Source organism: Equus przewalskii, chromosome 12, assembly GCF_037783145.1.
Source record: "Equus przewalskii isolate Varuska chromosome 12, EquPr2, whole genome shotgun sequence".
Taxonomy (NCBI): Eukaryota; Metazoa; Chordata; class Mammalia; order Perissodactyla; family Equidae; genus Equus; species Equus przewalskii.
In genome coordinates, this window is record NC_091842.1 from 26,195,261 (window position 1) to 26,220,805 (window position 25,545).

The 25,545-nt window shown below is 35.5% G+C and overlaps 1 protein-coding gene across 5 annotated transcripts in view; it reads left to right on the forward strand.

Annotated features, from left to right (window-relative positions):
- The window catches only part of LOC103568054 (phospholipid-transporting ATPase ABCA3-like), a 205,007-nt gene that overhangs the window by 175,876 nt on the left and 3,586 nt on the right, over positions 1 to 25,545 (forward strand). For 3 of the 5 annotated variants that reach the window (XM_070568434.1, XM_070568435.1, XM_070568433.1), the window contains 7 exons: positions 6,925 to 7,086; positions 9,731 to 9,906; positions 12,685 to 12,810; positions 13,036 to 13,230; positions 20,903 to 21,090; positions 21,783 to 21,953; positions 22,327 to 22,517. In XM_070568434.1, coding sequence (XP_070424535.1) covers positions 6,925 to 7,086; positions 9,731 to 9,906; positions 12,685 to 12,810; positions 13,036 to 13,230; positions 20,903 to 21,090; positions 21,783 to 21,953; positions 22,327 to 22,517 — 1,209 coding nt within the window. The remainder of the gene's footprint in view (positions 1 to 6,924; positions 7,087 to 9,730; positions 9,907 to 12,684; positions 12,811 to 13,035; positions 13,231 to 20,902; positions 21,091 to 21,782; positions 21,954 to 22,326; positions 22,518 to 25,545) is intronic. The other 2 variants (XM_070568438.1, XM_070568436.1) reach the window with 1 other exon arrangement.

A 25,545-nucleotide genomic window follows, 5' to 3' on the forward strand; every position in this document is an offset into this window, starting at 1 on the left:
AAATGCTATAGGGAGTCTTTCTGGATGAAATGAAGTGACACTAGATAGTAACTTGAAGCCATATGAAAAAATAAAGATATCCAGTAAAGATAATTAGCTATATGAGCAAATAAAAAAGTAAATGTTATTGTATTTTTGGTTTATAACTATACACCTGGAAGAACTGGGAGAACAAGAGAAAACTAAAGGTGCAGCTGGCAGAATGAAGGAAACAGTAAAGATTAGAGTAGAGGGAAATGAAAGAAAAAATAGGAAAACAAAATCAGCAAAACCAAAAGTAGATTCATTGAAAAGATCAACAAAACTTGAAACCTCTAGCTAGACTGACTAAGAAAAAAAGAGAGAAGATGGAAATAACTAAAATCAGAAGTGAAAGGGAGGACATTACTACTAATTTTCTAGAAAGAAAAGGAGTATAAGATAAGACTATGAACAATTGTACACCCAAAATTAGATAACTGAGATGAAATCAACAAATTCATAGAACATAAAAATGATCTAAATTGACTTGAGAAGAAATAGAAATTCTCAATAGACTTCTAACAAGTAAAGAGATTGAAGGAATAATGAAAAACCTCCCAACAAAGAAAAGCCCAGGATCAGAGGTTCACTGCTGAGTTCTACCAAATTTTTGAAGAAGAGTTAACATGATTTCTTCTAAAACTCTTCCATAACTTATTTTGTGAGGCTAGCATTATCCTGCAAAAAAGCCAGATAAAGATATCACAAGAAAATAAAATTAGAGGCCAATATCCCTTATGAATGTGCATGCAAAAGTCCTCAACAAAATAGTAGCAAACCAAATCCAACAGCAATTAAAAGGATTACACCATGACCAAGAGGCATTTTCCCAGAAATGCAGGGGTGTTTCAACAACAGAAAATAATGCAATGTAATAAACCCCATTTAAATAATTTTAAAAACCACATGATCATTTCAATTCATTCAGAAAAGGCATTTGACAAAGTTCAACATGCTTTCATGATAAAACACCCAAATAATTAGAATAGAAGGTAATTTCCTCAGAATGATAAAGGATATTTATGAAAAACCCGTAGTTATACTCAATGTTGAAAGACTGAAAGCTTTCTGCCTAAGATCATGAAGAAGACAAGCATGCTTCCTTTAATCACTGCTATTCAACATTGATCTGGAAGTTCTAGCCAGAGGAATTGGATGCAAAATGAAAATTTTGGACCATCTAAATTGGACAGAAAGAACCAAAACTATTGCTAGTCACAGATAGCATGATCTTATGTATAGAAAATCCCAAACAATCCACAAGACTATTACTACAGCTAATGAAAAAAATAAGCAAAGTTTCAGGTTATGAGATTAATACACAAAAATCAGTCGTGTTTCTATACACCAACAATGAACAACTTGAAAATGAGTTTAGGAAAGCAATTCCATTTATAATAGCATCTAAAAGAATTACTTAGGAAAAATTCTGACCAAGGGGGTAAAAAATTTGTGTGCTGAAAACTACAAAACATTGCTGAAAGAAATTAAAGAGAATCTAAGTAACTGGAAAGACACGTGTCCATGGATTAGAAGACTTAGCAATGTTAAGATGACACTACCTAAAGCTATCTACAGATTCAACACAATCCCAATAAAAATTCTAACAGCATTTTTTCTGCAGAAATGAAAAAGCCAATCCTCAAACTCATATGGAATTGTGATGGACCCAGAATGACCAATCTAGAAAAAACTATCTAGAAAAAGAATAAAGTTAAAGATCTCAGACCTCGTGACTTCAAAACTTACAGCAATTAAAACAAGTACTGGCACAAGGACATACATATCGACCAATGAAATAGAATAGAGAGCCCAGAATTAAATGCTCACATATATGGTAAATTAATTTTCTACAAGGTGCCAAGACCATTCAATGGGGGAAATGACAGTTTTTTCAACAAATACCACTGTGAAAACTAAATATCCACATCAAAAGAGTGAAAGTTGGATCCTATCTGATACCATACATAAAAATTAACTCAACATATATCAATGACCCACATATAAGAGCTGAAACCATAAAGCTCTTGGAATAAAAAGGGGTAAATCTTCGTAACTTTGGATTTGGCAGTGAATTCTTAGACATGACACTGAAAGCACAAGCAACAAAAGAAAAAGTATATAAACTAGATATCATCAAAATAAAAAATTTTTACATATCAAAGAATATTATCAAGGAATTGAAAAGAAACCTACAGATTGGAGAAAATACTTGAAAATCATGTATCTAGTAAAGATCTTGTATGTAGAAAATATAACGGACTCATAACTCAACAACAAAAAGACAAATGTCTAAATAAAAAAATGTGCGAAGAACTTGAGTTAGACATTTCTCCAGGGAAGATATACAAATGGCCAAGAAGTACATGAAAAGATGCTCAACATCATTAGTCCTTAGGGAAATGTAAATCAAAACAAGAAAGAGATACTACTTCACACCCATTATGATGGTGATTATTTTTTTAAAAATGACATGTTTTGGCAAGAACGGGGAGAAATTAGAAACCCTGTGCATTACTTGTGGGAATGTAAAATGGTGACACTACTGTGGGAAAGAGTCTGGGAGTTTTTCTAAAGGTTAAAGATGGAACTACCATATGACCTAGCAATTCTACTCCTGGGTATGTAGTGAAAAAAATTTAAATCAAGGACTCAAAAAGATATTTGTATACCAGTGTTCATAGGAGCATTATTCATGATAGCTAAAAAGTGGGAACAATCCAAGTGTCCATCAACAGATAAATGGATAAACAAAATGTGGTACATATATACAATGGAATATTATTCAGCCACAAAAAGGAATAAAATTTTTATATATGCCACATCATGGATGGAACTTGACAACATTATGCTAAGTGAAATAGGCCAGACACAGGAGGACAAATATTGTATATTTCCACTTCCTAGAATAGGAAAATTCATATAGACAGAAGTAGAATAAAGGTTACCAGAATAGGGGACAGGAAAGCAGGGAGAGTTATTATTTAATGGGTACAGAGTTTTTGTTGGGAAGAATGAAAAAGTTTTGGGTATAGGTAGTGGTGATAATTATACAATAATGTAAATATATTTGTTGCCTGTATTGAATATATTTATTGTACTGAATTGTACACTTACAAGTAGTTATAATGATAAATATGTATATTTTACAATTTAAAAAGATATATGAACAACTATATGCCATTGATTTTTTTGTAGACACATAGATAAGATTAAGGATATTACTTTCATTTCCAAGTTTTTATAATGCACAGATTTTAAATTTTAAAAAATACTTTTTTCTTTTGCATTAGTGAGATGATCATGTAGTTTTTCTGCTTAATGTGGTGATATTCAATAATTAATTTTTAATGTTAAACCAACTCCATATTCCTATAATAACCAAACTTGGTTGTATTATCCCTTATTATATATTTCTGGATCCAATTTGTTAATAGTTTATAACAAAATTTTGTGTTAATGTCCGTGAGACAGACTGACCTGTAATTTTCCTTTCTTATAACGTTCTTAGATTTTGATAGAAACATTATGCTGGCCTGATATAAAAAGTTAAGGAATAGTCCTTTGCATTCACTAAAAGATTTTTTCATATAAGGTTGGTGTTATCTAAAGATTTCCATTTGCATTTGGGCATGAATCAAGGATGCTATCTGTCATTTCTATGTTCAACATTGGACTTAAGGTTTTAGTCATTGCAATAATCAAGAAAATAAAGTTGTAAGGACTGGAAAAAGAAGGAATAGAATGTCATTATTTGCAGATGACATTTTTGTGTACATAGAAAATCTAAAATAATTACAGATAACCTGTGCAAACTAGTGACTGAATTTTGCAAGGTTAGTGATATAATTGATATACAAAAATAGGTTTTATTTAGAAAATGAAATTTAAGAAGATAACCACTAAAATGGTTAAGAAGATACCACTAAAACTCACATAGTCAGAAATAAATCTAATGATGTGCAACATTTATACCATCCAAGATGACAAAACTTTACTGATTTTCTACTACCTAAAAAGGTGGAGGAACTTATATCAGACCAATCCTCCAACACTTAACAATTATAAACTATGGACCAATTTTTAAAAAGTTGAATGTACTTCACAATGACTAAAAGTAGGCAGAAACTAGAAGGGAGTTCACACTTGGAATGAAAAAGTGTGAGTTTCTTATTTTTATTGCTTTTATCCTAAGGACAGGCTATAATTTGGAGGTATGGCATAGCTAAAACCCAGATCATTACACTGGTACATTCTTATAAACTTTTAAGGAAAAAAAATACCAATACTATACAAAATATTTTCGAAAATAAAGGAAGAGAGAATATTTCCCAACTCATTTCACTAGGTTAGTAAAAACTAACAGAACCATACATTTGGAATTTGAGAAATACATATAAAAGTAACTAGACAAAGAATAAACCAAATATATATATATTATTATATTTATTATATTTATTATATATGTTATATATTATATATATAACAGGTTAGTGGTTACCAGAGGAGAAGGGGGTTGGGGGTGAGCAAAAGGGGTAAAGAGGCTCAGAAGTAGGGTGACAGATAAAAATTAGACTATTGGTGTGAGCACGATGCAGTCTATACAGAAACTGATAAACAATAATGTACCTCTGAAATTACATAATGTTATAAACCATTATGACCTCAATAAAATAATTGAAAAAAATATAAAAAATCAGAATAAATCCAAGAAAAGTAGAAGGAATTGCATAATATGGATAAGAGTAGAAACTAAAGAAATAGGAAACAAAAATAAAAGAGAGCACCAGAAGAGCCAAAGATTGGTTCTTTGGAAAGATTGTAACATTGACACGACTCTGGTAATTTAATAAAGAAAACAAAAGGTCCAAATAAATAGTCTTAGGAATAAAATGGAGACATAAATATAGATGCTGCAGACATTAAAGAGACAAGATGATTTGATAAATAATTTTAAGATGACACGTTTGAATATTTAGAATAATTAGATAGAATTGTATAAAAAATAACTTCCCAACACTTTATCAAGAAGAATTATAAAATGTAAATGGTCCTATGAACCATTAAAGAAATTAATCGTTAGTTAAAAATCTTTCTACAAAGAAAACATGAGGCCCATATTGCTGAATTAGTAAGTTTTATGAAATATGTGAAAAATAGAATTCTAATCTAATACAAACCCTTTTAGAGACCGGGAGGAAAAATAGCCTCTCTATTCATTCTACGAAGTTAGTATAACTTTGACATCATACATAGAAAAGAATAGAAGAAAAGAAATTTAGAATTAATAAAAGAAAGGAAAAAGTAATTCATTATAATCAAACTGGATTTTTCCTAGTAATGCAGAGTAGACTTAATGGACTAATAATAAGACTCAGAAAGTCTATTAATGCAATGCATATTAATAAATTAATAGGGGAAAATCTTGATATATGCAAAAATGTCATTCAAAAACATCCAATGGTGATTCATAATAACATTTCTTAATAAGTAGGAAAAATCTTCCATATCTTTGTAAAGGGTATTTGCAAAAAATATACAACAAATATTGTACTCGGTGCTGAATCATTTAAAACATTCCCTTTAAAATCCACATTACACCTAAGGTCCTGGTCAGTGCAGTAATAGGTACAAATAAAGGAGATGAGATTAGAAAGGAAGAAACTAAACTCATTATTCAGAGATGATGTGAAAATCAAGACACTTTTATCAGAAATATGGAGAATGTATAAGAAGGCAATCCAAAACAGCAGACAGCAGGTTGACTTTTCTCTAGACCGTGTAGAGAGACTTAGTATTCAGCCATTATGCACAAGATGGCCACACTCTTTACGATTTGTATTCAATCTAGTTGGTTGTTATTCTACTCTTATTGGTCAATACACATGCTGAACTGGAAGATAAATATTTTTAAATAGTATTCATGCATTTACAACACATTTTTCTCGGTTTTTATCTTCCCACTCCACTCATATGGTGTCCTTCAACAATTTGTCAGCTAGGGAATTATATTACTCTTCTTTATCCAGGAAGATTGTCCTTTACTCCTTAGAGGTGAGAGAATATTTATGTACTCTATAGAGAGAGGCTAAAATACTTTATAACATTAGTCACTTGTTATTTTTGGCATCTACTCAAGTGACCAATCGATGTCCAGAATTCTTTCCAGCTACCAGAGTATATGTATATACACCGTTTGTTACCCTCTTTGGGGCAGGCTTGGTATGACTTTACCACTTCAAAAATTTATGTCTTAGAAATTCACTCATCCTCTATCACCCTTGGTTGGCCACTTCTCTTTTGCCCAAGTCTTTCAAATATGTTTTTTGCTCAGACATATAATTTTATCTTTAGTCCCCAAAATCTGAACTCAGTCTTGAAGTCCTACAATGACAATTCATAACGTTAACTCTTAACCATATTTTATATTTCTTTATATATATTCATCAACTATTATACACATTAATATCTAGAGAAACCTCAGTTAGCTTTAAGCATAGGTCTCTGAGATGTTATCTCCTTTCAAGGGATAAAATATTTCTTATCTCTTTCCCACTATTGAGTCCTAGGCCAAATTTCCTCTTCCAACTGTGTCTTTATTATCATGTAGGACAAGAAATAATCAGTATGGGTTTTCTGTTCACCTCAGGTGACAAGAAGATAGATTATATGAATATCAACTTTCTCCAAACGATTTTCCAATGCTGTAATTATAAACACAAACTATGCTGCAAGACCTCATGGATTGTATACTTAGTGGCAAGATTTTAGAGTTTTTTGAGTATAGTAGTATGGCTTTGTAATTTTCTCAGTTTGATTTGATCAACTGGAGGGAGATTTTGTTTTCCTGGGGCAATTCATTTCATATCAAGCATGTTAATATTATCATCCTTTTAATAACAGACAGGGAAGCTGCTTCTAAAAGTCTCCTGCTTAGAGGATTGATGGTGATACCCATGCATAACCTTGGGATGAGCATTAGCAAATACTATGATATCCAGGAGAGGAAGGTGCTGTGTTCCTCAACAAGCACTCCTCCTGCCCACCTAAATTGTGATAAAATAGGTAAGTATCTGGGGCTCTCCAAGGCTCATTAGAGTTACTATTAGTTAGTTACTTACTGCATTTGAATAGCTCTACCTACATTATTTTGAATCTTCACAATAACTAGTCGTTATGTGTTGTTATCCTCACTTTAAGAAAACTAAAGCTTATACAAAATTGAATCACTTACTCTATGTCACACAGCTTATACAAGTTAGAGCTAAGATTCAAAGCTTATATGCATAATGCATTTTCTCATGGGAAAGAATCTCCATGGATGAATGGATAAAGAAAATGTGGCATATATAAACAATAGAATATTATTCAGCCATAAAAAGGGAAATCTTGCTATTTGAGACATATGGATACACCTTGAGGGCATTATGCTAAGTGAAAATAAGTCAGTCAGAGAAAGACAAATACCATATGATCTCACATGTATGTTGAATCTAAAAAACAAACAAACAAACAGCCTGAACTCATAGATACAGAGAACATATTGGTGGTTGCCAGAGGCAGGGGGTGTGGAGTGTGCAAAATGGGTGAAGGGGGTCAAAAGGTACAGTTATAAAATAAATAAGTCATGGGTATGTAATGTACAGCATGGTGACTATAGTTAATAATACTGTATTGTATATTTGAAAGATGCTGAGAGAGTATCTTAAAAGTTTATATCACAAGAAAAAAAATTTGTAATTGTGTGGTGATGGCTGTTAACTAGTCTTATTGTGGTGACCATTTTTCAATATACACAAATATTAAATCATTAGGTTATATACCTGAAGCTAATATAATGTTCTATGTCAATTAAATCTCAATTAAAAAAAGACAATCAAAAAATAAGCATGGGTGCTGGCCCCATGGCCGAGTGGTTAAGTTCATGTGCTCTGCTTTGGCAGCCCAGGGTTTTGCTGGTTCAGATCCTGGGCGTGGACCTAGCACTGCTCATCATGCCATGCTGAGGCAGCATCCCACATAGCAGAGCCAGAAGGACCTGCAACTAGAATATGCAACTATGTACAGGGGGGCTTTGGGGAGAAAGAAGAAGAAGGAAGAAGGAGAAGGGGGGGGGGAGGAGGAGGGGGAGGGGGAGGAGGAGGAGGAGCAGGAGGAGAAGAAGAAGAAGAAGAAGAAGGAGAAGAAGAAGAAGAAGAAAAGAGAGGATTGGCAACAGATATTAGCTCAGGTGCCAATTTTTTTTAAAAAAAGCATAAAAAAAGATTCAAACCTACAGATTCAAGAAACTGGATAAATTACAAATAGATTAAAACCAAAGAAATCTATGCCAAGAGACACTATAATCAAAACTAAAAACAATAAAAACGTCTTGAAAGCAGCTACAGAAAAACGATGCCTTATCTATAAGGGAAAAACAGTTCCCTAATTTATAGAAGATTTCTCATCAGAAGCCATGAAGACCAGAGGAAGTGGCATGTGATTTTCAAGTGCTGAAATACAATAATTTTCAACTCAAAATTCTATATACATAGAAAATATCCTTCAGGAGTGAAGGGGAAATCAAGACATTTTCAGATGAAGGAAATCTACAGGACTTTTGTCACCAGTAGAAACCCTAAAAGAATGACTAACAAAAATTCTATAAACAAATTCAATGATAAAAGAAGGAATTGTGGAACATCAAGAAAGAAGAAGGAACAACAGAAAGAGTAAAAATATGGGTGAATACAATGTACTTTCTTTCTGCTCTTGAGCTTTCTTGAGTCTGGAAGTTAACACAAAAATGATAACATTGTCTGATAATGTTCTCGATGTATATAGAGAAGATATTTAAGACAATTATAAATGGGGAGGTTAAAGGGATATAAATCAAGTGAAGTTTTCTACACTTCACTCAAACTGGTAAAAGGAAGACACCATGATTGTGATAAGCTACATGTGCACAATGTAATGCCTAGAGCCAACACTGTAAAAGGTACGCAAGGTGATACACTAAAAAAAAAAAGACAAAATATAATGTAGTTGAATTTTAAAACTGAACAAAAAATATTGCTAGGTATTTTCAATTTGCAAAAATTCATTGAGTCCTATACTTTGGTGAATTTCTATGTATGTATATAATGTTTTAATAAAAAGTTTTTTTAAAAGGGAGAGGTGATCATCTTCAGCTCCTTGATGTGCCTACTGTTTTCCCTATCATGAATTCAGAACTTTTTCTCATAAGTGATTGGAAAAGTGTCAGCTCTTGGGCACCTACAACCTAGTTTAAATGTTACTGTTCCCTTATAGGTAAGAGTGTTTCATATGTAACACATTCCAGGTGATTCTTCTGCCACTGCCCCATACTTTCAGAACCACCATCTGAAGTATTTTTGGGGAAAAAGGTTTTGGGGCAAGAAGAGCCTCTGCTGCTACCCAGTATTCTGGTTCTGGCTATCTGGTTTATATTAGAAATGGATGCCTAGAAGTATAGCAAGACAAAACTTATGGAATTAAAGGTTTTGCTTCCCTTAAAGGATTTTGAAGATATTTTGCATGACATACAAAGTTATTAAACATACCATTAAATATACTAATTGTGTGCTTATTTGACAACCATTCAATTTGATTCTATAGTACTTCTTGTTTGTTGACTTCTTAGAGTTTTCTCATTGGGTTAATTTTTTAAGTAAGCCTATATCTTTATCTTTGTTGTTGTCATCAACAGCTAAGCTTAACGTATATAGTTTGGATGATGACGCAATTGGGAAATATTTAATTGCAATGGCTGTCACAGGATTTATTTTCTTCCTCATCATTTTCCTTCTGGAGACTGCTTCATGGACCGTGAAAACCTTTGTGTTTCGCTATATTTTCTTTGCTATCTACAAGAAATTTAATAAGGTGAGTAGCTTATCTCTTAGATATCTCTAAGAAGAAAAGCATATCTCTACACATGCTTTATTACTGGATTTAGGAATAAAAATCAATCCATGTCGATTGGGATCCATGGGAATCACAGATCTTCATCATAATTTGAATTTTGTGGTTTCTAAACATTATGGCCTCTACCAGTCAGAACATGGTATTTTTTTGTAGTTTGATTATAACAGAAAAGCTTTCCCTTGAACATCTCCTGTGTCAGAAAACCATTCCCTCCCCACACTGCCCCTTCACCCTAACTTGGCCCCTGGATAATTCTAACAAACTGCCAGGTGATGTTGATTTTGCTGGCCTGCAGAATGCATATTTGATTGTAAGGCTCTACAGTGGTTGTTCTCACCCTTTGGCAGGTATCAGTCTTCTGTAGGGCCTCTGAAAATACAAATTGCTGGTCTCTGTCCCATGAGTTTCTGATTTAGTGGATCCTAGGTAGGGCCTGAAAACTTGCACATGTAATACATTCCCAGATGATTCTTCTCTCATGCTCTACACTTTGAGAACCACTGTCTGAAGTATTTTCAGAGAAAAGAATATTTTGAGGCAAAATAAACCTCTCTTTTACCAAAATAAAATGAAATTGTATGACTCTCCCATAAGCTAAGACCTCAGTCTAAATTCCTGCCACTCCAGTGTGGTTTTTCTTCACATTGTGCAGCACAGGTCTGACTCCGTAGGTACTCAAGAATCAATGTGTGTGATGAAGGAATGAATGATGGCACTTAAGTGAGACGTGAAAGGCAGAGAGTATCCAGGATGTGCCTTTAGAGGTGGGACAGATACAGAGCAAAGGCCCAGCCCTGGTGTCATCAGTGGAGCCAGCACCTGGTGTCCAAATCCTATGAAAGTCTTCCATTCAGCTGACCCATTAATCTACAAGATTAAGTAGGGAGTTTCCCAATGGGTGGGAAGAGCCCAGGGATTGGAGAGGCAGGCTAAGTGAGCAAGCAAATAGCTGGTTAGCACCAGCAACATTGCTTATAGGAAGCAAAGTTCAATGCTCAAGGCCGAGGTGATCGTACATTCCAAAGATATACCTCAGGAACCTACTATGTGCCTATCACACTAGATGCTGGACAGGACTAAGATTCCTGAGAGGGGTCCAGGAGGAACAAACAGATCCCCAGACTTGGAGGAGAGATGAAAGGAGACCTCCATAGAGATAAAAGAGAAAGGGCTTAGGACCGGGACCAAGTCAGGGCTCAGACATATACCAGCCAATGAAATATGTGCTCTGCTAAAAGGAAATGCAAAATGCTGAAAGTGCATCTAGGTGTCACCAAAACAAGCTTTGCGCATTTGATGACTCTTGAAGAAGTGAGTTCAAGGCAGAGAGGTCAACTTATACACAAACAAGGATATGGGAAACATTCAAGAAGATATTCAGCATGTCTGGAGCCAAGTCCAGGTGTTGACAGGCAGAGCAAGATGATTACAAAAGATGCTAGGGTCCAAAGCAGGAAAGGCCTCACAAGTGCCAGGCTAAGGATCTTGAACTTCATTCTGAGGGCAATAGAGAGTCGTGGGAATGAGGAATTCAATGGCAAAATTATCTAGACTTGGAATTTTCTTTGGGGTAAAGCTTGTAACAATAGTTTCAAATTACATGACATTGGAGTACACAGGGTTTCTATTCTTTTCTTATTTTGTACTTTTGAAGGAATGTGTCAATTTCATCTAAAGAATCAAATGTATTGACAAATTTGTGCACAGTATCTTTTTATTTTGCACTTAACAGCTGTTTGTAGTTTGCGGGTTTTCTTCCCACCACCTTTTTTCTTGATGACCCTTGCTAGGATTTTAACCAATTTTATTAATCTCTTCAAGGGAACGACTTTTGAATTTTTGACTTCTCTGTTACCGGTTTTATTTTCTATTTCATTGATTTCTTTTCTTACCTTTATTTTTCTGTCCTACTCTCTTATGAGGCCATAATTTGAGACTAATACCTAAAAAGAATATTACAAAGCAGAAAAATTACAGATGAATCATGCTTATGGACACAGATGCAAAAATCCTTCACAAAAATGTTAGCAATGACTGGTAAGGTTTATTACAGGAATGCAGGGATAGTGAAACATTTTAAGATCAATCACCACACTAATAAAATGTAATTCACTATATTAATAAGGAAGATGAGAAAAACAATGCTATCACCGTTTCTATACAAGAGTTTACTGCAGGTCTTAGTGAAATAGGGCAAAAAAAGAAATGATACGCATAAAGCTTTGAAAAAGACGTAAAATTGATTATTTATAAATGGCTGGAATGTGTACATAGATAATTTAAAGAAATGAAATATTAGAATTAATATTGCTGAATAAAGTCAGTGTAGAAAAATCAGTTATGTATCTATATAAAAGCCACAAACAAAAAGTGAAATGTAAAATGATGCCATTTGAATAGGATAAAAACAAAAATATCTAGGAATAAATCTAATAGAAGTTATGCAATGCCTTTACTGGAAAATTACAAAACACTATTGAGAGATCAAAGAAGACCTATATAAATGAAGGAATATAACATATTGTTGCTTTGGACAACTCAGTAATGGGAAGATGACAGATTTCCTCTAAATTGTCCTAAAGAATCAATGCAATCTCAATCAAAATTCTAGTGGGTATTTTTGTGCATGCATGTGTATATGTGGAAGATGATCAGCTGATTCTAAAGTCTTCATGGAAGACTAGACCAGATGTCTAAAGGACATCCATCTCCATGATTCTTATTTTGAAAATATAGGATAGAGTGGCCAGCGAATTATCTGGGGAATCTGAAGATGAAGATGTACAACGTGAAAGAGAGAGGATCCTGGAGAATGCTCCAGAGTTGCTGAATTCCACAGTGCTTGTTAAGGAACTCACAAAGGTAATGTTATTCAATGGCCAACTTATGATGGTTTTATTCCCTCTAAAGAGCAGGTCACTAGTGTCAAGGACTCACTGTGATTCTTTGGGATCTATGTGTACTCCCCAAATAGAATAGAAGAGTTCTTGTGAAATTGTCTAATGTAGTGGTCCATAGGGGTCTGACATATTGTTTGTGTTTGACCTATAACTATTCTTTACTAAATTGTTTTCCATATTTTTTAAGATATATTTTGCATGGCCAGCCATGTTGGCTGTGAGAAATATCTCTGTTGCAATCCAAAAGGAGGAGTGCTTTGGGTTGCTTGGATTAAATGGAGCTGGAAAAACTACTACTTTCAAAATTTTGACTGGAGAGGAGACTGCTACCTCTGGGGATGTGTTTATTGAGCAGATCAGCATCACCAAAGATCTCCGAAAGGTAAGACAGTATTACTGTCTGAGATGTTAGAAGCATGATGACTTGTATGGTGAAGTTAAGAGGCAGGTCGTGGGAGATGACAGGTAGAAATCTTGGTAGCATTGATTATTGATACTGTTGACTCAGCCAGTGGATTCTAGAAAGAGAAATACATTTTTGAGGGGAGGTGGTGAGGCAATAAGAGCAGCCTTACCCTGTGAATCTAGGACAAGATTGTCTGTAGTGTGTTTTGAAACTATTGGAGAGCAAGATAGTGGAATAGGAGGCTTCCATCTTTTCCTCCTTCCATGGATGCAGCAAGCGTCCACACAGGGATCAATTCTCTCTGAGAGAAATCTAGGAACTAGTTGAGAGACTCCTACACACCACACAACTGAGAAAATGCCCACACTGAAACGGGTAGGATAAGCTGAGATACACTGGCACCATAAACCCCACTCACAAACCAGTGCCTTACATTCAGGAGGGAACCCCCAACTCCCAGCTTCTCCCCAAGGAGTGAAGGGTTTGGGACCACACATCTAGCTCCTCAACTTTTCGGCTGCCATCCAAGGGATTGGCTCTCAAATCACCCAGCTCTTGAGGCTGACAGGACATGGCATTCATGAGTATCCCAGGGCCGCAGAGAACAAAAAGGCAGTTTCAACAGGTGCATAAGCACACGTAGTGGCTATTCCCCATGGCTCACATAGAGCAAGTAGGCAAATATACCCAGCTCCCAGTTTCTTGCCAAAGGGGCTTGACTGCATATCTAATGTCCCAACATTCCTACCTGCTGCTCACAGGTTAAACTTCAAACTAGCCTGCATCTGGGAGCTGATGGCACAAGCAATTAGTATTCCTCTGGGAGCCTGAATGGGCGTGTGAGCATATCCTCAGCCTTCAGGGCACTGACAGGACTTGGCATGTCCTAATCTCCTAGGGCCACTAACATACTCCATGGTTTGGACAAACACAAAGGTTTAAGAGGCTCTGAGAATCTCTGGCCAGGCTGATTGGTGATTTCATCTGCTACACAATGTCAATCTGTCTACACTGGGCGAGTTGGCTGTCTTATCTAATGCGCAGAAACCAAGTACAGAGAGTCAGGGAAAATGAAGAGACAAGGAAATATGTTCCAAATAAAAAAAACAAGATAAATCTCCAGAAAAAAAGACCCTAACAAATGGAGACAAGTGATTTATCTGACAGAGAATTCAAAACAACTATCATAAATATGCTAACCAAGTTGAGCAACAAAGTGAGAACTTCAAGAAAGAGATGGAAGATACACAAAAATACCAAATAGAAATCATAGATCTGAAGTCTTTCATCTCCTTGGTTAAGTTAATGGCTAAGTATTTTATTCTCTTTGATGCTATTGTAAATGGAACTGTTTTTGGATTTTTTCATTGTTGTTGTATAGACATGCAACAGATTTTTGCATGTGGACTTTGTATCCTGCTGTTTTGCTGAATTCATTTATTCTAATAGGTTTTTTTTTTTATGGAATCTTTAAGGTTTTCTAAGTGTAAGATCATTTCATGTGCAAACGGAGACAATTTTACTTCTTCCTTTTTTATTTGGTTGCCTTTTATTTCTTTTTCTTGCCTAATTGATCTGAATAAGACTTCAGTACTGTGTTGAGTAGGAGTGATGTGAGTGGGCACTCTTGTCTTACTCCTGATCTTAGAGGAAAAGCTTTTAATCTTTCACAGTTGAGTATGATGTGTGCTGTGGGTTTTTCATATATGGTTTTTATTATGTTGATGCAGTTTCCTTCTATTCCTATTTTGTTGAGTGGTTTTTGTTTGTTTGTTTGGGTTTCTTTGATTTTTACTTTTTATTAAGATTATGATAGTTTACAACCTTGTGAAATTTCAGTTGTACAGTATTGTTTGTCAGTCGTGTTGTAGGTGCACCACATCACCCTTTGTGCCCACCCCTCACTGCCCCTTGCCCCTGGTAACCACTAATCTGTTCTTTTTGTCTACATGTTTAACTTCCACACATGAGTGAAGTTATACAGAGATTGTCTTCTGGCTTATTTCACTTAACATAATACCCTCAAGGTCCATCCATGTTGTTATGAATGGGACGATTTTATCCTTTTTTATGGCTGAGTAGTATTCCAGTGTGTGTGTGTGTGTGTGTGTGTCGCGCGCGCGCGTGCGCACGCATGTGTGTGTGTATATCTTCTTTATCCAATCATCAGTTGATGTGCACTTAGGTTGCTTCCACATCTTGGCTATTGTAAATAATGCTGCAATGAACAAAGGAGTGCATGGGACTTTTGGAATTGCTGAATTCAAGTTTTTTGGATAGATATGCAGTAGTGGGATGGCTGGGTCATATGGTATTTCTACTTTTAATTTTTTGAGAAATCTTCATACTGTTTCCCACAGTGGCTGCACCAGTTTGCATTCCCACCAGCAGTGTATGAGGGTTCCTTTTTCTCCACAACCTCTCCAACATTTGTCCCTTTTTGTTTGGGTTATTTTTGCCATTCTAAGGGTGTTGAATTTTGTCAAGTGCTTTTTCTGCATCAATTGAGATGATCATGTGCTTTTTTCCTTCATTCTGTTAATGTAGTGTATTACATTGATAGATTTTCATATGTTGAGCCATCCTTGCATTCCAGGAATTAATCCTTCTTGGACATGGTATATAATCCTTTTAATATGCTTCTGAATTTGGTTTACTACTATTTTGTTGAGGATTTTTACGTCAACATTGATAAGGATATTGATCTGTACTTTTATTTTCCTGTAACATCTTTGTATAGCTTTAGTATCAGAGTAATGCTGGCCTCATAGAAGGAGTTGGGAAGTGTTACCTTCTCTTCAGTTTTTTAGAAAAGTTTGAGGTGGATTGCTGTTAGTTCTTTATTTTATTATTTTTTTAAAAATCATGATATTTATTTATTTATTTTTTGAGGAAGATTAGCCCTGAGCTAACTACTGCCACTCTTCCTCTTTTTGCTGAGGAAGACTGGCCCTGAGCTAACATCCATGCACATCTTCCTCTATTTTATACATGGGACGCCTACCACAGCACGACTTTTGCCAAGTGGTGCCATATCTGCACCCGGGATCTGAACCAGCGAACCCCACGCTGCCGAAGTGGAACTTGCGAACTTAACTGCTGTGCCACCATGCCGGCCCCTGGTATTAGTTCTTTAAATGTTTAGAATTCACCAGTGAAGCCATCAGATCTATGGCCTTTTTTTTTTTTTTTTGGTCAGATTTTTGATTGCTGTTTGAATCTCCTTACTAGTATAGGTCCATTCAGATTTTCTATTTCTTCATGATTTGATCTTGGTAGGTTTTATGTTTCTAGAAATTTGTGCATTTCCTCCAGATTATCCAATTTCTTGGCATTCAGTTGTTCATTGTACTCTCTTATAGTCCTTTTCTTGTAGTAATATTCTCGCTTTCATTTCTGATTTTAGTAATTTGTCTTCTCTCTTTTTTTTTCCAGTGTAGTTAGCTAGAGTTTTGTCAATTTGGTTGATCTTCTCAAAGAACCAACTTTAGTTTCATTGATTTCTCTATTGTTTTTCTGTTCTCTAGTTCATTTATCTCTGTTCTACTCTTTATTTTTTCCTTCCTTCTGCTAGTTTTGTGTTTAGTTTCTTCTTTTTCTGTTTCCTTGAGTTGTCAAGTTAGATTGTGGATTTGAGATCTTTCTTGTTTTTTAAAGTAAGTGTTTAAAGCTATAATTTGCCCCTCAGCACTGCTTTCACTGGGCCCTGTATGTTTTGGTATGTTTTGTTTTCATTTTCATTTATCTCTAAGTATTTTCTGATGTCCTTAGTGATTTCTTCTTTGAGCCATTGTTTAAGAGTTTGTTGTTTAATTTACACATATTTGTGAATTTTCCAGTTTTACTTTTGTAATTGATTTCTAACTTCATCCCATTGCAGTTGAGAAGGTACTTGGTATGATACCTACCTTTTAAACCTATGGAGACAATTTATGGCCTAACGTATATTCTATTCTGGAAAATGTCCAATTTACACTTGAAAAGAACACATATACTGTTGTTGCTCTGCATATGTCTGTTAAATCTAGTTGGTTAATTGTGTTTTTAAGTCCTTGATTTCCTTATTTGTCTTCTGTCTGGTGGTTCTATCCTTTACAGAGAGTGAGATATTGAAGTATCCAACTAATACTGTAGAACTATCTGTCACTTCATTTCTGTCAGTGTTTGCTTCATATATCTTACAGTCTGTTATTAGGTGCACAGAGATTGATCATTGTTATATCTCCTTGCTGCATTGAAACTTTTATTAATATATTATGTCCTTCTATGTCTCTTGTAATCTTTTTTTTTAAATTTAAAGCTTATTTTGTCTGATATCAGTATAGCAACCCTGTTCTTTTGGTGACTATCTGCATGAAATATCTTTCTCCCTCTTCCCACTTTCAATATATTTGTGTTTTTGGATCTAAATTGAGTCTCTTGTAGATAACATATAGTTGGTCATGTGTATCTAACCATTCTGCCAATCTCTGTCTTTTGATTGGAGAGTTTAATCATATATATTTAAAGTAATTGCCAATAAGAAAGGACTTCCTTCTGTCATTTTGCTATTATTTTCTACATGCCTTATAGCTTTTTTGTACCTCATTTTATGCATTACAGTCTCCTTTTGTATTTAGTTGATTTTTGTAGTGAAATGTTTAAGTTCCTTTCTTGTATCCTTTTGTGCATATTCTATAGCTATTTTCTTTGTGGTTACCATGGTGATTATATCTTTTAGATCTAATTTAAATATAATTTTATAGTTAAAATTACATCTTTATACATTGTGTGACAAAAAAATAAACTAATATAAACTAATAATTCTTTTAAATGAATTGGTCTCTTAAATTATGTAGAAAATAAAATCTGGATTTGCAAACCAAAGTTACTGTAATAGTAGTTATTAGACTAGTAATTTAAAAAATGTGTTAATCTCTTAAATCATGTAGAAAAAGTCAAGTTATAAACTTTTGTTACAATAATACTAACTCTTATTAATAATAATTGCCTGTATATGTACCTTAATTGAGATCTTTATTTCTTCATGCTGTTTGAGTTATGCTCTAGTGTCCTTTCATTTCACCCTGCAGGACTCCCTTTAGCATTTCTTACAGAGCAGGTCTAATATTAACAAACCCCTTCAGCTTTTGTTTATCTTGGAATGTCTTAATTTCTTGCTTACTTTTGAAGGGCAGTTTTGCCAGATATAGGAATTTTTGTAGAAGTTTTTTCTTTTAGCACTTTGAATATATTGGCCCATTGCCTTCTGACCTTCAAAGTTTCTGATGAGAAATCTGCTCATGATCCTATTGAGAATCACTTGTATGTGATGAGTCTCTTCTTCTTTACTGCTTTCAAGATTCTCTCTTTGTCTTTGATTTTGAAAAATTTTATTTTAATGTGTCTTGGTGTGGGTCTCTTTGAGTTCATCTTTTTTGGAGTCCGTTGAGCTTCTTGGATATTTATGTTCATGTCTTTCATGAAATTTGGGACGTTTTTAGCCATCATTTCTTCAAATATTCTCTCTGTCCCTTTCTCATTCTCTTCTTATTCTGGCACTCTAACTATGCCTATATTCATCTACTTGATGGTGTTCCACAGGTCCCATAGGGTCTGTCCACTTTTCTTTGATGTTTTTTCTTTTGGTTTCATGGACTCAATAATTTCCATTGTCCTATCTTTTCATCTGCTGATTCTTTCTTCTGCCTACTTAAATCTGCTTTTGAATCCTTCTAGCGAATTTTTCATTTCACTTATTGTACTGAACAGCTCCACAAGTTCCTTTAGTTTCTCTTTAGGTTTTCTATCTCTTTATTGATATTTCCATTTTGTCCATACATTGTTTTCTTGACTTTCTCCACAGATTTCTTTAATTCTTCAATCATCTTTAAGACAGTCATTTTAAAGTCTTTCTCTCTTTGTAGATCTACCATCAGATCTTTTTCAGGGGCAGTGCCTCTTGATTTATTTCTTTCCTTTAAATGGGCTGTACTTTCCTGTTTGCACCTCTGTGATCAGAACCAGCAATAAGTTATCAGAGCACAGATGCCCAGTATTCGGAGGACAGGATCATTTTTGCCCACTCTGGATCCCCTGTAGTTGTGTGCAAGCTTCTCGAGGAACATGTGCACAGATGCTGCCATGGTGCTGGGGGTGGAGGATGGTAGCTGCTAGTGTGCTAAGAGCTAAGTGAAACTGATTAAAATTAACCACAATTTACAGTCCAAATCTTCCCCTGGAACTGGCAAGCTTTCAATAGACTCCAGAGTTCCAAAATAGTTCTTGGACAGATTCTGCCAGTGTCATTGTTGTCTAGGTGGGAAGATAAATTCCTGGTGCTTCCTACTCTGTCTTCCCAGAATCTCCTGAATCTGTGTTCTTTGTATAGTGTTATGAGTTAACTACTTAATCATTTATTTAACTCATTTATTACCCTTCATTGTTTAAAGTGGTTTTTTCACTATATCCCACATTATTCAAAATATTTTGCAAGATGTGTTGGGTTCTCTTAACCCATGAATTAAAGGTATAGTCTTATAAATTCATTTTTAAATTTGCAAAATAGAGGTTTAAAAAATATTTATTGTTGATTTTTAATTTAATTACATTCTGGTCAGGAATTTTGTCTGAATATTATATAATTTTTATAATATCTTAAGACTTCCCTTATGAACAATATATGACTGAAATAAGAGCTAGGATCCCAGTTCTGCTCACCTACATCTTAGATGATGCTCATAAATGCATATGGCATATAATAGAGAGACGGAGGGCTCCACTTATAATCCACTCATCTACCACCACTGCCAAAAAGTAGGATGTCACTGAGCCTAACCTACGTATTGCCATTCAGCCTGTCCTTTTATGACACAATTTGATTATGATATCTTGGCATCCCTTGCGACTAAACTAATGAAGACTTTTAGAGAAAAATAAGATCCCAAATTTCCAAAATATCCATCCAATTATTCACACTGGACTTCATACTACTGATTTATATCTCTTTTACTTTTTGAAAGTTGTCAGAGCTTCCTTTAGGCTTACAATGAGCAAAAATTGAGCCAATGGTAGACTAAACTCTATCTCATTCCCCTTTTTCTGTAAATAGGTGTACTGCTTTTATTTCAAGATTATTTTCCATTTATTTCATATATTGGTTATGGACTTATGTAGGGAGATAACTTTATGTTATAGAAATCATCTTGGTCACATACCTTTGTACATTTGTAGTTTTAATACGTGACAACAGCTTACAGTTGCAATGATTCTGTAATCACTGGAGAAAAATTATTTTCAAAAACTCTGTGGGTTCTGGGGCTGGCCCCGTGGCCGAGTGGTTGAGTTCGCCCACTCCGCTGCAGGCGGCACAGTGTTTCGTTGGTTCGGATCCTGGGCACGGACATGGCACTGCTCATCAAACCACGCTGAGGCAGCGTCCTACATACCACAACTAGAAGAACCCACAACGAAGAATATACAACTATGTACTGGGGGGCTTTGGGGAGAAAAAGGAAAAAATAAAATAAAATAAAATCTTAAAAAACTCTGTGGGTTCTAACCTCCTTAGAAGTGTGGGCTGGAGAACCTAAGGTTCTCTGTGTTGTCTGTATTTACTATAATCTCAGTGAGATAATTACTTGTGTCTATTGTTATTCTCTTGTTTTAGGTAAGGTCAAAAATTGGCTATTGTCCACAGTTTGATGCCTTGCTGGATTACATGACTGCTCGGGAAATGATGATCATGTATGCCAGGTTGTGGGGGATACCTGAGAAGCAAATTAATCGTTATGTGAATAAGAGGTTGCAAGCACTGAATCTGGAACCACATGCTGACAAGTTTATCTACACTTACAGGTGAGATATTATACTGGTACTCTCATTGCAGCTAATATTGAGGAGCCTCCCGGTGTTTCTGCTCTTTGGAATGGGCGCCCACAGTTTAACCAGAGCTCCACTGACAAACAGAGGCAATGACTGTAAAATAACCTAATGCCCTGCCAATGTTTAGATACCAGTAATAAAGCAGGCCTAGATAGTATCATATCTTCTTTTGCAGAGGTGAAACTCAGAATGCTATGTCTTTTGGAATTCTAGTCAGTGGATTACAAAAAAGAGCATCTTTCTCCCTATCTCTCTTTTGTTCTTTGCCTCTCAGGTAAAGACAGCGTGAGATTCTTTGTATAGGCTTGGCCATTATGTCATTTACGTATCTGGGAATCCCAAGAAACCTCAAGAATAAGAATATAAATTTCACTGATAATGTGGCTAAAATTGATTTTATAATCAAAAGTCACCTTTCTACATTTCAAATGAAGAAGACTTTATTTATATATCTGGATTTGGATCTCGTGCCTTGGTTGAGTCACATATAATCAGCATTTTTAATACCTCTGCTGTCTCCTATGACTCAGCATTTTGGAAATAGGCAAACTGTTTCCTGTAAAGAATGGATCAGATATGTATTAAACAGATGTTTTATGTATTAAATTACTGTAATGTATAGTCATCTTTGCTTCTACTTTCTCTCTCCTTCTTTGACCATGAAGTGGAGGAAACAAACGTAGACTGAGTACTGCTATTGCCCTAATGGGAAAGCCCTCAGTCATCTTCCTGGATGAGCCATCAACTGGCATGGATCCAGTAGCCCGTCGCCTGCTCTGGAACACAGTGTCACAGACACGTGAAAGTGGCAAAGTCATCATCATAACTTCTCACAGGTGTGGCTCATTGGGAACCTTGATTAAGGGTTGGAAGAGTTGCAGTGGCTATGGGAGGGCATTATTTGAGGTTGGCAATATTGGACAGTAAAATTGCCTCAGTATGCACGCTCCTCCTTTATCCTAGTAAATGGAATGGCCAAGAATCCTCATTGAGAGGAGAAGGCAGGAAGTTAGGAGCTGTTCCATTTGAGAATTTGGCCCTCTGCTACTTTGAATTTGAAAATAGCTCCATTTCCCATGATGTTGATGATGGGCAAATGAAACTCTCCATTTCAAAGAGAGTTACAAAATACTGGATATTTGAACTACAGAATGTCTTCCATTGGAGACCTTTTTAGCCTTACATAATTCTGGTATCTTGTTTTGCTAGTATGGAGGAATGTGATGCCCTCTGTACCAGGCTGGCCATCATGGTAAAGGGAAAGTTCGTGTGCCTGGGCAGCCCTCAGCACCTCAAGAACAAGTTTGGCAATGTTTACATCCTGAAGGCAAAGATCAAGGTCGATACAGATGACAATAAATTAGAGGAGTTTAAAGAATTTATTGAAAGAGTTTTCCCAGGTAAATTAGGTTGGTTGTGCTAACTTTGTTAGAGATGTGTTAAATCACATTTGTTGTACTCACCATCCATATGCTGTGGGTCTCCAATAACTATTTCTTGTCAGTTATTTATATTTATCGACCTTCCACATTGAGTTTCTTTTGGAATGCTTGTTCTAATAAACTTCTTGTACCTGTTTGTGCTAAGAAGTTTTCACAAAACCCAGAAATACTCACCAATCTCTTGTGTATTAACTAGTAAGACAGTGGTAGATTAGGGCTGTCCTTATGACTTACATATCTAAAGTGCTATGTTGGAGTGTAAATGCTCAATTGTTTGCTCGTATAATCTGTATTAGGCTGCTAGGGATGCTATAATAAAATACCATAGACTGAATGGCTTAAATAACAGAAATTTCTCACAGTTCTGAGGCTAGAAGTCCAAGATCAAGGTTTCAGGAGGTCTGGTTTCTCCTGAGGCCTTTCTCCTTGGCTCGCAGATGGCTGCCTTCTCACCATGTCCTCACACAGCCTTTTCTCTGTGCATGCACATCTCCAGTGTCTCTTCCTCTTCCTATAAGGACACCAGTCATAGTGAATGAAGGCCCCACCTTTATGACTCATTTAACCTTAATTACCCCCTTAAAGGCCCAATGTCCAAACACAATCACATTTGCGGTTAAGACTTCAGACTATGAATTTTGGAGGGACACAATTCAGTCCAAAACATCATCCATGAAAAGTTTTAAGGTTTTTTTCCCCTTGCACTAAAAATGTAACTCTAGTCTTTTGCTGTCTCAGCCAGAATATGGAATTGAAATTCAAACAAAACCCACTAAACTTTTCTCTCCTTTCAAGAGTAGTATGCTTCTGCATGCTAAAGTCAGTAAGTATATCCCTTTGCCCATAGGATACAATACTAGAGACAGCAACTATTTCTTTCTGTCCCTTACCTGTCTTTCCTAAACATACTGCAGGGACATGGCAAGGTTTTTAATACTTCTGGGTTTTCATCTTAGTTTCCACTCTGCTATGTTGACCAAAATATCAGAGAAGTTCCAATTATGTGTCAGGCTGAGGAGTTGGAAATTTATCTTCTAAGCAATGGAAAATAATATGATGGATTACACAGTAAGAATGGAGATCAGAAAATAGAAAGAAATGGATGGTAGAGCAGATGTTGAGAACAGATGTGTGGGAAATAGAATTACCTCAGTATCGTTCCTAGTCCATTAAGAAGTTCAATGTTCACTTATGTATTTATTTGGCAAATATTTTTGAGTACTGATTGTATCAGAGTTCTATTTCCTGTGTTCCCTAAATCACCACAAAGAAAAGCTGTGACTAGAAAACCTCTGTTATTGTGAGCTGTGCTAGAAACTTGTTCTACTTGAAGGAAGGACACTAAATGTTGACCAGAGAGGATGTGGACACAAGACCTTTAATGGGAATGTGGTTTTAAGGCACATTCTCATCTGTAAGGTGGTTGTTGCCCAATCCTTCTTCACACTATTTTGAGAAAGTAGCTATTCAAATGTGAGAGAATGAAGAAGAAACTGACTTGGAATCTATACATAAATACTGATTTTTAAAAAGGATAAATAAATATTACAAGCAAAGGGCAGCTGGAATATCTACTTCTACAAAGGGCTTACCATAGGAATGAGAAGTGTTTAGGGTAAATAATTCTATCCCATCTTCAGGAAATATAAGTGACCATGTATTCTTTTTATAATTTCTAAAATAAGATAATTCCATTTCTACAGTATAGAAGATTGTATCCCTGAAGATACTCCTGTTAAAACAAAACTAGAACTTGGTAAAATTAAAACAAAAAATATTTTTAATGCAATAATTAAAAATAATTGTCACTCAGGAAAAAAAGTGATAAAATTATTTAATAATCGAAAAACAAAAAGTTAAGTAAAAGGAAGGGAAAAAGTAAAAGAAATAGTGAGCTGAAACACTGAGCAGTTCCAAAATACAAATCTTGGAATCAAGCGCGATTGTCAGCACTAGGATTGGATGAAGCTCTAGAGCCTCTCCAGGGTTGGGGAGCTCAGGCTGAGACTGACACACAAAGGCAGGGCCCTCAAAATGGACAAAAGTTGGGCCCAGCTCCATGGCACAGAGGTTGAGTTTGGTGTGCTTTGCTTTGTCAGCTCAGGTTTGTGGGTTCGGACCCGGGCGTGGACCTACACCACTTGTTGGCCATGCTGTGGAGGTGACCCACACATAAAGTGGAGGAAGATTAGCACAGATGTTAGCTCAGGGTTAATCTTCCTCAGCAAAAAAAGAAAAGAAAAGAAAAAAAGGAGAAAAGTAGGTGGTTGGTAGCATCCTCTGACTCCAAGCAAAAGCAAGCACAGATCCCCTCTGGAAGGAAGTGCATCCTTAATTAGGCTTGGAGTAGACTGTAGGAAGCACATATCAGAAAATACCAGTGGAACATCTACACTGAGAGATCATATTATTTAATACATCACAGAAAACTCTGGGGAAAGAATCCTATAGCTACAAAGCTAAGAAAGCTATTCTGTCCCACTCCACCTCCTACATAGGAAACTCTTTCCAAAACTATAAGAAAATTCATCTCGCTTAAAGATGAAGAACTGAAAAGACTGTGGTTGAACTCCACAGTAAGTGAAAGAGAATAAGAGAAAAACCTAACAGACAATAAAAGCACAGCAGATATATAAGACCACAATGCAGATGAAAACCATTATCTTTCCATTTGAGCTTAAACAGTTAAGAAGGGGATAGACGATATGAAAGAAAATCCTAAATAGTAATAGGAAGGGCTAGTAAACTAGATGACTAGACAACACAGAAATAAGAAAAGACAACTGACAGCATTGGAGAGGAGTTTTTTAAAGTAAACATTTCAGAAATACTTATCAAGAGCAAATAGTATAGAAAGTACGAGGTAAATGGAGATTGGAAAGGAGAAAAATAGGAAAACATCAAACAGAAATATAGATAAGCATTTGAGAGAAAGTAAGGGAGAAGCAAGGAATGTTAATCAAACAAGCTATAAACGTAGTCCACA